This window comes from Carassius gibelio, chromosome B10, assembly GCF_023724105.1.
Source record: "Carassius gibelio isolate Cgi1373 ecotype wild population from Czech Republic chromosome B10, carGib1.2-hapl.c, whole genome shotgun sequence".
Lineage (NCBI taxonomy): Eukaryota > Metazoa > Chordata > Actinopteri > Cypriniformes > Cyprinidae > Carassius > Carassius gibelio.
Window position 1 is genome coordinate 7,010,944 of NC_068405.1, and position 14,529 is coordinate 7,025,472.

Here is a 14,529-nt window from a genome sequence, read left to right on the forward strand (position 1 = left end):
GGGGATCGATAGAAGAGACTGGGGAAAGTTGTCTCAAAGAAAAGTTGTTTATACTGGAGAGATTATGAGATTTCATGTCAAAAGTTTATCTGCATTAAGTTTTGTTTAATAGCAAGTTGTCTTTGTTAGTTTCAATCCCCAAATCTAAAATTGCCTTAAAATAAAATGTTTCACACAAACACATGCCTTTTAATTTCAGTTTATTCATTTGGTTGATAATTGGGCCAAATAATGTTACAATAATGTTTCTCAACTGCTTTACAGTTAACATTATGCTGAAAGCTAACACATGATCAGAAATTATAGATTCTATAATAATAATAATACATTTTATAATGCTGACAAGTTATTGTACATTCAAATATAATAGAATATAGATTCATAAATATAGAAAGCAATTTTAAAAATATATAATATCACATTTAAATACAGCAAAAAGATGATAACATTCATTATTGCTACGCATATTATTATTGTATTCAAAATGAACAGTTCGTAAACTTATTTTTATTACATAAATGCAGCTTAATATATAAGTATATTGTTCATCTATCACAATCATAATACATACAGAAAAATACACAGCCTTCAATCATTTGCCCAAAATTTGATGGGTGGATGTCAATTACAACATTACCGTTCACAAAAACTTCCGAAAAGAGACATTCTGCATATCATTTTGTCCGTCGTAAACACCAGTGACACACATTTCTGCAAACATTCAAAGCCTATGTGAGCAGTGCTTGTGCTAAGATTAGCTTCCTTCAGAAGAATTGATTTGCTTTTTGTACTTGGAAAAACTGTACAAACTCTAGAGCTTCCTGATAAGTTGTGTATTTACACATTAGTAGGCTTCTACAAAAAGACATGGAGGGAAGGCCTGATGCCACTGCAGTGATGAGGGCCTCACAATATAAAGTACAATGTGCAAAACCAAACTAATGGTGTTAGTGCTCTTCAGTAGAACTTCAATACCTTACCAGGTTCAGTATTTATGATGGTATCCATCATTTCTGCTAAAATACTAGCTGACATGACTCGATAACATCAATGATAACACAGGAGGTAAAACAAGAGGTCACATGATGAATTACAGTTCATCAAAATAGCCTTTCAGTGAACCACGGCTAATAAACACACACACACTAAAATAATGTTTAACATGAACTAAACATCCTAAAATGTAATGTAAATCACATGACTCGTAATAAAAAATATGTGTAAACAACTATGAAAAATCTAGGCCACTTCCTTTTACAATTTTCACTGAAAATTTTACAGGGACTGTTAAGATTTACTCAAATATAAGGCACTTACATTATAAATTTAAATGTTAACGCTAGTCAACCTGAATAAATAAAATCTTCCTTATTGTCTCCGAAAAATCGAGTTGCTCGAAAACTTTTACATACATAGTAAACTTATTTTCTGAAGCAACAAGTCTTTCTAGGTTAACAAATTAAGATTTAGAGTGTACAAAAAAAATATTTTCCCAAAATATTTTACATGAACCTCTTAACTCTCACACTTGTTTTTTGAATACAGATGTGAAAGTGCACTATCCAAACTAATTCATGAACGAATACATTTTAATATGACTTTTCTTGGTAAAGCAGTGTCAGATTTAAAATGGTTTTTGCATGAAGAATTTGGAGGTATTAGTCTTTCAATTGATATATACTTTATGATGATGATAATAATAATAATAATAATTGTGACAAAGTTCAAAACTAAAGTCAAAACTAAAATTAATCTATGTTCCTACATCATTTGTAACAATAAACAATGGCAAAATATCTATTAAGTACACTTTTCCAACAATATAGAGGCTAGTTTGTCATGATTAGGAGGATTTATTTGTAAAATCCTTTAATAAAGTAAACTTAGGCTTCCTCTGAGGGGACAGGGGACAGTTGAGAGGTTAAATGTCTTAATAAATCTAATATAGCCTATATTGACGGGATGACCACTAAACAGAACTGCTATTAAAAAGATAAACTAACTGATTTCATCTGATAGACAATCTCGAGTTTTACGCGGGAAGCGATGGTTATCATAGTGAAGTTCGCAGTTTGTTCACGAGAATAAAAGTTAGCTCTTTCACAAATCTGTGTCGCAAGGTCGTGCTGTAGAAGTGCTAGTCGCCGGTCTGCTGTCCTGTTGTCTCTTGGCCCGTGTGAAGTCCATCTCGCTTTGTTTGGAGTAATAGGGGACGCTGCTGACGCTGCTGACGCTGGGCACCGCGTCCACGCGCGCTGGAGAGGGATCGCGCTTCTGACCGCCGCAGCGCCGGCACAAACCGAGGGACATCACCAGCCCACCGAGGACCTCCATGATCCCGCCGATGAAGCCCAGCACCAGGCAGTATCCCACACGGACATCCGTGGATGTGGAGAAGATGGAGTTCATGATGTGAGTGTACCACGACACTGGGATGATGGTGAGGACCCCTGAGATGAAGATGAGGAGACCTCCGACCCCAGCGACCGTCCAGTGCGGTTTGTCAGTCCAGCACCGCACTCCAGCTGACGCCACGCCGATGCCAATGAGATTGAGAATGAGCGAGGACAGCATCAGAGCTCGCGCGATCAGGATGATCTGCGCGCTGAAGTACTGCGTATCCTGCTGGTTGCACTGAATGTCCCGGGACGATGTGGAAGTCCTGCAGATGTCCCATAATCCTTGCTGGAGGACCAGGTCGCTGGGTTCTCCCGGGATGTTGTTGATCGTGCGCCAGGCTGGTGCCACGGTGCTGGTCAGCTCCAGGACCCAGCCGCAGGGCGCCAGCACCATCCCGAAAATAAAAATCCCGGGAGTTCGCATGGTGATGGCTTCAGGTCACTAAAATAGACTTGCTGGCAATAGATGGATTTGTTTCCGGTTGTTTAAAAAGTAGCTGGGCGGCAGAAACTTCTCGCGGGAGGATCCCGTATAATCTGACTATTGTTGAACGTCACGTGACTGTCTACGCTTGTCAACATCATAATCGCTCCAGGTTTCGACAACCTGTCCTAGACGCACCTGTGGAGCCCCGCCCACTGAGTGTTACATCACGCGCGACACGAAAGATTCAGGAGAGACTGGTGCTGATGATGATCATTTGTTCATTAAGTACTAGTAATTGGAAAATGCTTTAATATGCTTTCAATTTCATATTATATATATATTGTTGTATGGAGGGCCAAATTACTCAAAATTAAATCATTAAAGAAATGCTGAAATATATAAATAAATCGTTAAGTACATAATTAAATACATAAATGCATAAATAAATCAATATTAATTCATTCATTGTATAAACCATTTATTTATTTATTTGTTTAAATAATTAATTTTTATTTAATTTACAGAGTTATGTGCCGACAACCTTAATCCTGAAAATGAAATGTGAAGGAAATGAATGAATGAATAGATTTTTTTTTTATTTATTTACTTAAATATGTATTTAATTATTTAATTATGTATTTAACAATTTATTTACATATTTCAACACTGATTTAATGATTTAATTTTGAGTAATTTTGCCCCCCATATTTTTTTGTTTTTGTTTGTTTAATTTATGTCATTTATTTTAACACATAAACTATTTTTTTGTTTTTTGAGGAAAACTATAGTTTTAATTATTAGAATATGTTATTGTTTTGAACATTTTGTACATTTTTGAGAATAAAAGTAAATAAAAGAAAAAGAAAATGGAAATGGAAAGAATTATATTATATTAGTTCAGTTTAAACTACTTTAACATTACTATGTTAGGCTGGGTTCTTTGGGTTATTTTTAATCTCTTTTATCTTTTTTTAAATCTCTTTTCTGAGTTTCTGTTATCTAAAAGGTTTAGTGATATGACTGTCATTGTCAGCCAGTGCTTGTCAAGCTTGTCTGCTTTGCTCTGTAATCAACATTTTTCGAGTGCATTGTTTTCACAATTTATGATGCATTAAAACCAATCCAAACATTAAAATGAAATAAACTTTAAAATGGAATAAAAATATATAGAATAAATAAACATATTTTATTTCAGCTAGTTGCAAAGACAACATTTATCATTATCGTTTATTTAAATTATTGTCTCTTTATCATTTAGTTAAACCTGATCTAGCATAATAATCAAAGTAAAACTATTAAATAAAACTATTATTTAGAAAATATTGCAGTAATTTTGACAAGAAAATACTAACAGTCTTTATTTATCGCATTTAATTCAACGTGTTAATTAATAATTAGTGCTGTCAAACAATTAATCGCATTCAAAATAAACTTTTTTGTTTACAGAATATGTGTGTGTACTGTTTATATTTATTATGTATATGTAAATTTACATGCATGCATATATTTAAGAAAAATATGTTATTTTTATATTTTAAATATATTTATAAATAATATTAATTATGAATATGCATACAGTATATGCATGTAAATACATAATATACAATATATACATGCATGTGTATATTTACATATACATAGGAAATATACCCAATACGCATACATATAATATGTAAACAAAAACTTTATTTTAGATGCGATTAATCGCGATTAACCATTTGACAGCACTAATAATAATTAAGTATATAAAAACTATCAGGACATATTTAGTGGGGTAAAAATACACACAACAAGATAAAACTAGTTTCAAATCTTAATCAGAAAATATTAGAGTAATGATACTAAAATAAAGGTGCTCTAGAATGCTTTACGTGCTGCATTCTGAATGTGCTGGCACGTTGTCATTTTCTGTACAGGTTGTTGCATCATTTTGGAGAAAGAAATGCGGATGCACACTCGAAACCATGAAAGCATGTTTGAAATAACATCCTGGCATTCAGTAACAGTCACTCTGAAACTACAGGCGTTCCCTGAACACGCGTCTAAATCATGAATAAATGTACACTGCTTTATGTTTATTCCTTCCTGTTTCATCACAGTTAACAGCTTATCTGCTGACAGAATAGCCTAAATGCATTTCTTTCCCTGCCCAAAATACTGGCTTAAACCAGTCTACGTTGGTTTGTTGTTCCTGGCTTGTTTAAGATAGTTTATCTGGTTACCCAGCCTAGCCAACCGGCGTTTAACTGATTAAACTGAAAGGCAATAGCAGAGGAAACATATTTTACAGCTTAGGCCAGAAACCATCTCATGCTGGTCTTTTCAGAAGGCTACTTTCTTACTTTCTGACCGACTTGTTCTGCCATAATGTATTTGTGAGTTGCAAAACAAAGTCAGCAGGGCCTTTGTTCCTATTGTGCTCCACCTATATGACTCTCGACACATGTTGTGACATGTTTTGACAGATCATCACAGATTGTGGTTTGGAATGATGATAAACCTGACTAAGTAGTCTCAGCAAATGTAATAATGATACGACGAAAAGACAGCATGTCGTTTTAGCCTGTAAGTCTTGATATGTCTAGCAACTGTGCCTAATCCTGACATTGAACATTAATCACGATGGTATAATTAGGCTATACCCAGTGACTGATATTAATTCTTATGATAATTTCGATGATATAGTCTAGTCTAATGTTAGGATTCATTGAGAAAGAAAAAAAAACAACATTTCCATTTAAGACCTATGATAATTTTCTCTGAAATTGGGCTGCTACACAAATAGGCTGTACTTTTTTGTGACTCTTTGTTGTATTCATCCATGATCTTGTTTTCCACCAGTCATTTCAGATCTTCGAAATTAATAAATGTCATTGTATTTATCAGAATGTTTCTCTGAATTGTCTCTTCGGTGAATTCTCTTAGATTTGCTTCCACCTAGTGGTTAGTTTTAGTCATAACACACTTTGCACCTAGTCTCATATGTTTGCATATACTTCCTTAATGTTTATATTTGGTTCCCTCCCAACATTTGTGTATATTAATAACACCATCTGCCTAGAAAGCACACTTGCCGTCTCTTTATTTGCTCATCTTATATTGACCCATTATAGATGGTCACAGTGCACCTGCGCGTGAGGATGTCCTCGTCACTCATACGAGTGCGATAGAGAAACTGTTCAACAGTCGCAGCGGTGCACGCAGAAAGAGGAAGGAAAATGATGCACTTTTCGACGCTGGTCATATTAGCAGGTATGTTTAAAATGGATTTCAGACACAAATTCAAGTGTTCATTTTTATAGTATAGCCTATGTATTTTCTATTATAGCTGTTTATTATTTATAGGCAACGAATAGCCTGCTCATATCCATCCAAGTTATTTAACAGGCCTTTAAATTTAAATTACACTGCTTCTGCTGTTGTAGTTATATTTATATGTGACGTGTAATAATGTGTAATGTTAAAAAGTAGCCTACACTAATTAATTCAAAACACTTGTGCGACTAAAATCATTTGACGAAACTGTAAAGTATGTGTAACTGCGTGTTACTTTAGTTTTTGTAAAGCGTAATAAAGGTAAAAGCTATAAATGAATGAACTAACGTGTAACTAACTACTAAACATTTACAAAAGCGTTTCCTGTATTACAGAACAGTTTCAGTTTTATTCTGCAGGTGTGTTTTGTCGACACTGGTCCAGAAATGCATTCACTAGCCTGTCAGTATATTGTGCGTGAGTTAATACAGGCTTCTCGTGGCTTGTGTGTGTGTGTGTGTGTGTGGCAGGTTGGGTGATGTTTGGAGGCTGCACAGAGAGCACTGTAACAACACGAACTACAGTTGCGACTACATTTACCTCAGATGTAGCGACATCTCCTTCACTAACGCACACAGCACCGGCAGATTCCTCTCAGACTCAGTCAACGAATGGATCCGTGTCCACCGTCCACAATACAAGTCAGACAAGCACTGAGTCCCCACATAATGTGAGCATGAGCACTACGAACAGCTCCACACCTGTCCAGAAAACATCAAACACAACCTCTTACTATAACGCTACCTCTCCAGCGACTGAGCTCAGCAACGCGACCAGCAACGCGACCAACGCGTCGACCAACGCGTCGCCCACAGTCACTTCGGGTTTGGCGACTAAAACGCTGACAACACCCTCCTCAGAGAACCATACCTCAGAGAAGACAACTCTGGGAAGCACAAAACCGGCGATTACTACTGCCACAAACACAACTAACTCTTCAACAATCATTTTTACGACTAAAACGGTGCCCACTACTTCTGTGTTAACACCACCAACAAAAACAACAGCAGCAACAACAAAAAATAAAACACAAACACAAACAGCAGCAACAACCTCAAAACCGGTCACAACCAAACCCCCAACTGCTGCCGACCAAGACAAGAAGCATCCAGAGGCCCTGAGCTCAGGTATGCATTTTTTTGGAAATGCGTGTAAATATTTCATTTATTTCAAAGAATATTCATATTTTAATACAGTGTGTTTCATGCAAGTTTTGGCCTGTTTACATATAGGTTAAATAAGCATAACCTTTTGATGGTTATTTGACCTTCTGCTCCAGATCTTAAGCAGGTCAAGGAGTATGTATGTTATTTCCTCTTAAGGCTTTATATATTGTTGCGTATATGGTTATATAAACGGGTCAGTTCTGGGAAATTTGGCCACTTTATACAACCTTTTTTGTTTAAGGCACTTCAGTATTTTCCAAAGCGTAGCTGCTTTAAGCTGAAATGTGTAACCATGCGTCCCTAAAATAGGTTTAGGATGAAATGTCTAGCATGAAATTCATTAGCTGAAAATTATAAAATGACAAGCCTGTAATAAAACTATATTGTCAAATGCAAAGTTCTTGGGTATCAATCAAGGTCAGAGATTGGTCACAACAGGTTAGTGTTTTCAACAACTGGATTTGTTATTCTGTACACATCCAAAGCACTGATTCCCAAACACTTTAGGAGTGTTAATATTTAATACAGTAACTGAGTGACTGAATCATTAACAGTTCACTAGGTTAAACTGTTCCTCGCCCTTTTCATTGGCATCTATGATGTTTGCACTTTGTGCTGCGTTGATGACTTATGTTTGGTGACAGCTAAGTGTCACTGAGATGTTTTGGAGTTTGAATGAGAACTTACTGGAAAAGCAGTGGCTGGACACTTCTTAAGACTGTCTGAATGTCTTAGCACTGAATAACAAGTGTCATCTGCAAACAATACGTTAGAGCTTTTCTCAGAAGAACTCATTTTTGCTCAGTGAAGTTTAGTTAAAACTGGTGTTTGTCTTCAATTTGAACACTAGCTTATATAAAAATATATTTTGTTTTTCATTTCAAATCTGACAGATTTCTTTTCGTGAATTTTTTTGTGAACTTGAAAGGTTTCTGTTATCTTTTCTCAAAATGAATTACACCTTGTCTTATATTTTGTTAATGCGGTGGCATTGACATCTTTAAGCATGTCTTGTACATTTTTTGGCCGCTGTATGTGAAAAGAACAGCTTTTTCGCTCAGCTGCAGTTGATTAGCCTTTACATTAAACTGAATAATTGATATTTTGTATTGCATACAAGCATGTAATTTTACTAGTCATATATCTGAAATGGCTTTCATGACTGACGTCTGTATATGTCGTGTATGATACATCAAATTACATATTTTCCTTATTCTTTTCTAGGAAGTGTTGCTGCCATTGTAATTTGCTTTATTGCCATTGTACTAATTTTACTTGGTGGTGCATACTACTTCAAAATGCGGTGAGTCAAGCAGTTTCCTTCCCTTTTTTACTTCCAAAGTATCTTATGGTGAATTTCACAAAGTTGATCAAATAAATTACAAATATAGTCTGATCTAGGACTATTGCATTTTATTATTATTGTTTTTATTATTATTATTATTATTATTATTATAAAAATGTATGACTTTAAAAGAGTGACATGACATACAGCCAAGTATGGTGACCCTATTGTTTACATAATATATGTGTGTATATTTGTTATATACACACACACAAAAAAAAAAATATATATATATATATATATATATATATATATATATATTCACACACACACACACACACACACACACACATTCAGCATATATTTTGAAAATATTTACATTTATACATTTCTATTCATATATATATATATACATGTTTTTATTAATTATATACATGCACGTGAGTGTATTTATATTGTCACGGGGTGAAGAACCACTCGACAAGAGGCACGTGAAATCAAAAGCCCCGGAGGGTGGGTTTATTGAAAAGTGAAGGGTGCCTGGTGAAGTGTCCTGATCTGCTTTCCGCTGGTTGGTGCTCCCCGTGTGCTCTCCGTGCTCCTCTGTGCCAATCAAGGGGAAAGTGGGTGTCCAGACGTGCTCCAAAGGGTGTGGGCTGTCGGTCACTCGCTGCTTTCTGTGGGGATAGGAGAGAGGGGTTAGTCCAGCTTTGCATTCTCTTTGAGAACCTCTTCTCAGTGCAACATGTGCTGCTTTTCACTGTGCTGGCTGATGGGGAGCAGCTGTGACCGATCAGCCGGTGACGAGGGCGTGCAGGTGTTTTGGTTTGGTTTCCAGGGCGACGCTGATTCCTCTGGGAGTGCTCGTCACATCCCCCCCCCCTAAGTGTCGTTCTGGTCCTGCGAAGACATGTAGAAAGTAGGGGTGAGATTAGGGGAGGGTGGGGAATGACCCCTGACAGACCTGCATAAGCTGTCCAGATCCGGGAGAGGCCATCGGCGTTCGCGTTGGCGGCCCCAGCTCGATGGCGGACTTCGAAGTGGAAGTCCTGGAGCGCTAGGAACCAGCGAGTCACCCTGGCGTTGGTGTCCTTGGCGCGGGCCATCCACTGTAGGGGCGCGTGGTCGGTTACCAGGGTGAACTTGCGGCCCAGGAGGTAGTACCGGAGCTCCAGGACTGCCCACCTGATGGCCAGGGCTTCCTTCTCCACAGCGGCGTATTTCCTCTCGGCGGGGGACAGCTTCCTGCTGATGTAGATGATCGGATGCTCCTCACCTTCCTGAATTTGGGAGAGGACCGCTCCTAGTCCTGTGTCGGAAGCATCCGTCTGCAGCAGGAAGGGGCAGCTAAAGTCCGGGGCGCGGAGTACCGGCGAGGACGTGAGTGCTGCTTTCACCTGGGAGAAGGCTTCTTCCGCCGACGGGGTCCAGCATACTTTCTCCGGCTGCCCCTTCCTGGTCAGGTCTGTCAGGGGGGCGGCTAAAGAGGAGAAGTTGGGGATAAAACAACGATAATAACCCGCCAACCCCAAGAAGGCTCGTACCTGGGTCTTTGTCTCCGGTCTTGGTGCGGCGTGGATGGCCTCAACTTTCTTGTCTTGCGGCCGGATGAGTCCTCGGCCGACTTGATAGCCCAGGTACTTGGCCTCAGAGAGGGCTAGGTGGCATTTTCGGGGGTTGGCGGTAAGTCCAGCCCGCCGGAGCTCCGAGAGCACCCTCCGCAGACGATCCAGATGTTCGTCCCACGCCTCGGAGTGGACCACGACGTCATCCAGGTAGGCGGCCGCGTAAGCTTGGTGAGGCCGCAGGAGGATGTCCATCATCCGCTGGAACGTCGCGGGGGCCCCATGTAGGCCGAAGGGAAGGGTCCGGTACTGCCAGTGGCCACTGGGGGTGGAGAAGGCGGTTTTCGGCTTGGCGGCCTCGGAGAGCGGTACCTGCCAATAGCCCTTGGTTAGGTCTAGGGTGCTGATATACCGGGCCCTTCCTAGCCGGTCCAGCAGTTCGTCCACCCGAGGCATGGGGTACCCGTCGAATTCGGAGACTTCGTTCAGGCGGCGGAAGTCGTTACAAAAGCGGAGGGTGCCATCCGGCTTTGGGACCATCACAATGGGGCTGGACCACGGACTCCGGGATGGTTCTATTACCCCCAACTTTAGCATCTGTTGGACCTCTTCCTCAATAGCCTGCCGACGAGCCTCCGGGACTCGGTAGGGCCGTTGCCTAACGACGACTCCTGGGGGCGTCCGGATATGGTGTTGAAGCACGTTGGTCTGCCCGGGCTGAGAGGAGAACACATCCTGGAACTGACTGACCAGGTGCTGCAGCTCCGTCTTCTGGGCAGCCGAAAGGTGGGGGTTGATATCCACAACCACGGGCTCGGTGAGGCTTAGGGCAGCTACTTGGTCCCGGGTCCCCACCCATTTCTTTAGGAGGTTGACGTGGTAGAGTTGCTCCGCCTGCCGTCGTCCCGGCTGTCTCAGGCGGTAAGTGACCGGTCCAACCCTCTCGACGACCGAGTAGGGCCCCTTCCAGGAGGCCAGAAATTTGCAGGCGGAGCTGGGGACCAGGACCATGACGCGGTCTCCCGGTTGGAACTCCCGTGGCTGGGCTGTCCGGTCATAATGACGTTGCTGCGCTTGTTGGGCCCTGGTGAGGTGTTCCCGGACTAACGGCATCACTCGGTCGATCCGTTCCCTCATTTGCCGGACATGTTCGATGACGGTACGATGCGGGGCCGGCTGCTGCTCCCACGCTTCCCGGGCCACGTCCAAGAGGCCCCGGGGTTGACGGCCAAACAGGAGCTCGAAGGGGGTGAAGCCAGTTGAGGCCTGGGGAACTTCGCGGATCCCGAAGAGCACGTAGGGGATCATGAGGTCCCAATCCCGCTTGTCCTCCGCCGCCACACGTCTGAGCATTTGCTTGAGGGTCTGGTTAAATCTCTCTACGAGGCCATCAGTCTGGGGGTGATAAACAGTGGTCCTCAACTGCTTCACCCGCAGCAGCCGGCAGAGGTCAGCCATTAGCCGGGACATAAAGGGGGTTCCCTGGTCAGTCAGGATCTCTGAGGGGAGGCCGACTCGGCTGGCCAGCAGAAACAGCTCCTGGGCGATGGACTTTGCGGTGGCCTTCCGCAGGGGGACTGCTTCTGGGTACCGGGTGGCATAGTCGACGATGACCAGGATGTGCTCATGCCCTCGGGCAGACTTCGGCAACGGCCCCACTATGTCCATTCCAATCCGCTCGAAGGGCACCTCGATGATAGGCAGCGGGATGAGCGGGCTGGGGGGAGGAGTCCGGGGCGACGTGGCCTGACAGGTCGGGCAGGCCTGGCAGAACCGCTTTACCTCGGCGTCCAGGCCCGGCCAATGGAAACGGTCGCGGATGCGTTGGGCAGTATTGGCTGCCGCGAGGTGTCCTGCCATGGGGTGGGAATGGGCCAGCTCCAGAATGGTCTCGGTCTTGGCGCGAGGCACAACTAGTAACTTTTTCTCCTCCCCCCTACGCTGGGCGACACAATACAGCAGGCCATTCTCTACGACAAAATGTGGGAGAGGGTGGGGCCGGGGGAGGACGTCCTCTCCATCCACGACTCGCACCTGGCTCCAACAGTGCTTGAGTCGGTCGTCCTCCCGCTGTTCCTTGGCGAAAGAGCCCCCTCCAGCGGCCTGTTGGTAGACATCATAAAACAGATTAGTAGATTGGGAGGGGGCCTCACCTTCCCTCCCACTGTCGGAGACGAGCAGGGCCGGTCGGCGGCGGGGTCCAGGCGGCCGCCTCGGTCTTCGACGGTTCCCCTTGGGGCTGGCAGGCTGGGTAGCGGCGGACAGCAGCTTCTCGAAGCCGGGCCAATCCCTTCCAAGCAGTACGGCCACCGGCAGGTCCTTCACTAGGCCTACCTCCACTGGCCAGGTGCCTTGGGGGGACGAAATGACCATTTCACGGGCCGGTACTTGACGAGTGTCTCCGTGCACACAGGTAATCGGTAGGAAGTTTTTCCGGCCGCTTCGCGGGGCGCACAGCCGCGCCTGGATGAGGGTGACCGCACTGCCTGAGTCCAGCAGGGCCCGGAACCGTCTTCCATCCACCCTCACATCTGCTTCGGGGGCTCCCGCCGGCACCCGTTGGTGAAGGATGCAGCCTGCCAGCCAGGCTCGCGGAGGCGACGGTGATTCGGCACTTGGCATGGGCTCATCTCGCGGTGGGGGAACCGTCGGCCTGCTGACGGGTCGCGCGGTGCCTTCGAGCGGGCGTCGCTCCTGGACCACCCTCCGGGGGAATGGCGGCAGCCGGTCCCCTGCCCCGCTGGGATGAACGGCATCCGCCAGCTCGATCGCCTCCACTAGTTCCCGGACGTCACGTGGGTCCCTCATGCCGACGGCCTGTCGGTGGGCGCGTGGTAGTGCGCGCAGGAGGCGATCGACCACCACTCGTTCCGCTACCTGTGTTGGTGTGGGGTTTCCTGCCAACAGCCAGTGCTGGGCGAGGCGGCTGAGTTCGGCTGCCTGGGCACGGGCTGGCACCCGGGGCTTGTATTCCCACTCGTGGAACTGCTGGGCGGCACTTACAGGGGAGAGGCCCAGCCTCGCCAGGATCTCTCGCTTCACTTCGACATAACTGTCGGCACTCGTCAGGGGGAGCGAGAAGTAAGCCCTCTGTGCTTCACCGGTGAGTAGGGGTGCCAGCGCACGCGCCCACTCGTCCTCTGGCCATCCCTCTCGGTGGGCAGTGTTTTCGAAGACCTGAAGGAAGGCTTCCACATCGTCATCGGCCGTCATCTTGGGCAACAGACGGGTGGCTTGTGCCCGAGGCTCAGGTAGCGGAACGCGCTGGGCCGCGGCCGCCTGGACGGCGGCGAGTTCATCCTCCGTCCTGCCCAGGCGAGTGGCGAGGTGTTCCGCTATTTGCTGCTGGCGGATGCTAACCTCAGCGAGGCGTTGTAAGACGTCCTCCATCGCGGGGCCGCGCGTGCCGCCTTCCGTGGTGCTGCTGACAGAAAGCAAAAAAAAAATTAGGAGTTGGGGCGGCGACCTTGTCGGTGATTCCTCACTGTTCTGCCCGCATTCTCCACCACTGTCACGGGGTGAAGAACCACTCGACAAGAGGCACGTGAAATCAAAAGCCCCGGAGGGTGGGTTTATTGAAAAGTGAAGGGTGCCTGGTGAAGTGTCCTGATCTGCTTTCCGCTGGTTGGTGCTCCCCGTGTGCTCTCCGTGCTCCTCTGTGCCAATCAAGGGGAAAGTGGGTGTCCAGACGTGCTCCAAAGGGTGTGGGCTGTCGGTCACTCGCTGCTTTCTGTGGGGATAGGAGAGAGGGGTTAGTCCAGCTTTGCATTCTCTTTGAGAACCTCTTCTCAGTGCAACATGTGCTGCTTTTCACTGTGCTGGCTGATGGGGAGCAGCTGTGACCGATCAGCCGGTGACGAGGGCGTGCAGGTGTTTTGGTTTGGTTTCCAGGGCGACGCTGATTCCTCTGGGAGTGCTCGTCACAATATATACAGTACATAATAAATATACATAATACACACATATATATGTAAACAAAAACGTTTATTTAGGATGCAATTAATCATGATAAATTATTTGACAGCACTGAGTTTGTGCCTCCTTAACGTTAAATTAAATACTGAGGTATAACAGAGAGAGTGTTCATTTTCCTGATTATTGTCAGTAACTTATGATTTGTTTGTTTGTTGCAGACGCTCTACTTACGGACGTCTCTTGGATGATAGTGAACACAGCTCTTTGGGGAATTTTCTTAACCCAGTGTTTGATGGCTAAATGGGGAAGTGTTCATGAAGAAACATTTTTTTTTCTAAAGGAAACATCCTACACGTCTCTTGCAATTTATGGTAACATCAGATTCAGTATTTTGGATCTAAAATAAGATGCACTGACCAGAATCATCAGGACGTTTCAGAGTGTAGGCAACACTTCC

General features: G+C 44.2%; 2 protein-coding genes across 2 annotated transcripts; both read right to left on the reverse strand.

Moving 5' to 3' along the window:
- Positions 1-183: 183 nt before the first annotated feature.
- On the reverse strand, positions 184-3,488 carry LOC127966742 (claudin-23-like). Its single transcript, XM_052567958.1, has one exon. The coding sequence runs from the start codon at positions 2,821-2,823 to the stop codon at positions 2,101-2,103; it is 723 nt and encodes a 240-aa protein (XP_052423918.1). The 5' UTR covers positions 2,824-3,488; the 3' UTR covers positions 184-2,100.
- A 5,617-nt stretch (positions 3,489-9,105) lies between these two features.
- LOC127966735 (uncharacterized) lies at positions 9,106-12,754 on the reverse strand. The gene is made up of 2 exons (XM_052567946.1): positions 9,557-12,754; positions 9,106-9,269 (listed from the first exon to the last, which is right to left on the reverse strand). Exons 1-2 carry the CDS (start codon positions 12,528-12,530, stop codon positions 9,256-9,258), a joined length of 2,988 nt encoding a protein of 995 aa, XP_052423906.1. The 5' UTR covers positions 12,531-12,754; the 3' UTR covers positions 9,106-9,255.
- Between the last annotated feature and the right edge of the window lie 1,775 nt (positions 12,755-14,529).

What these genes read in the sequence shown, in the direction of transcription:
- LOC127966742 (XM_052567958.1), bottom strand. Translation starts at nt 2,823, where the DNA reads ATGCGAACTCCCGGGATTTTTATTTTCGGGATGGTGCTGGCGCCCTGC.
- LOC127966735 (XM_052567946.1), bottom strand. Translation starts at nt 12,530, where the DNA reads ATGGTCATTTCGTCCCCCCAAGGCACCTGGCCAGTGGAGGTAGGCCTA.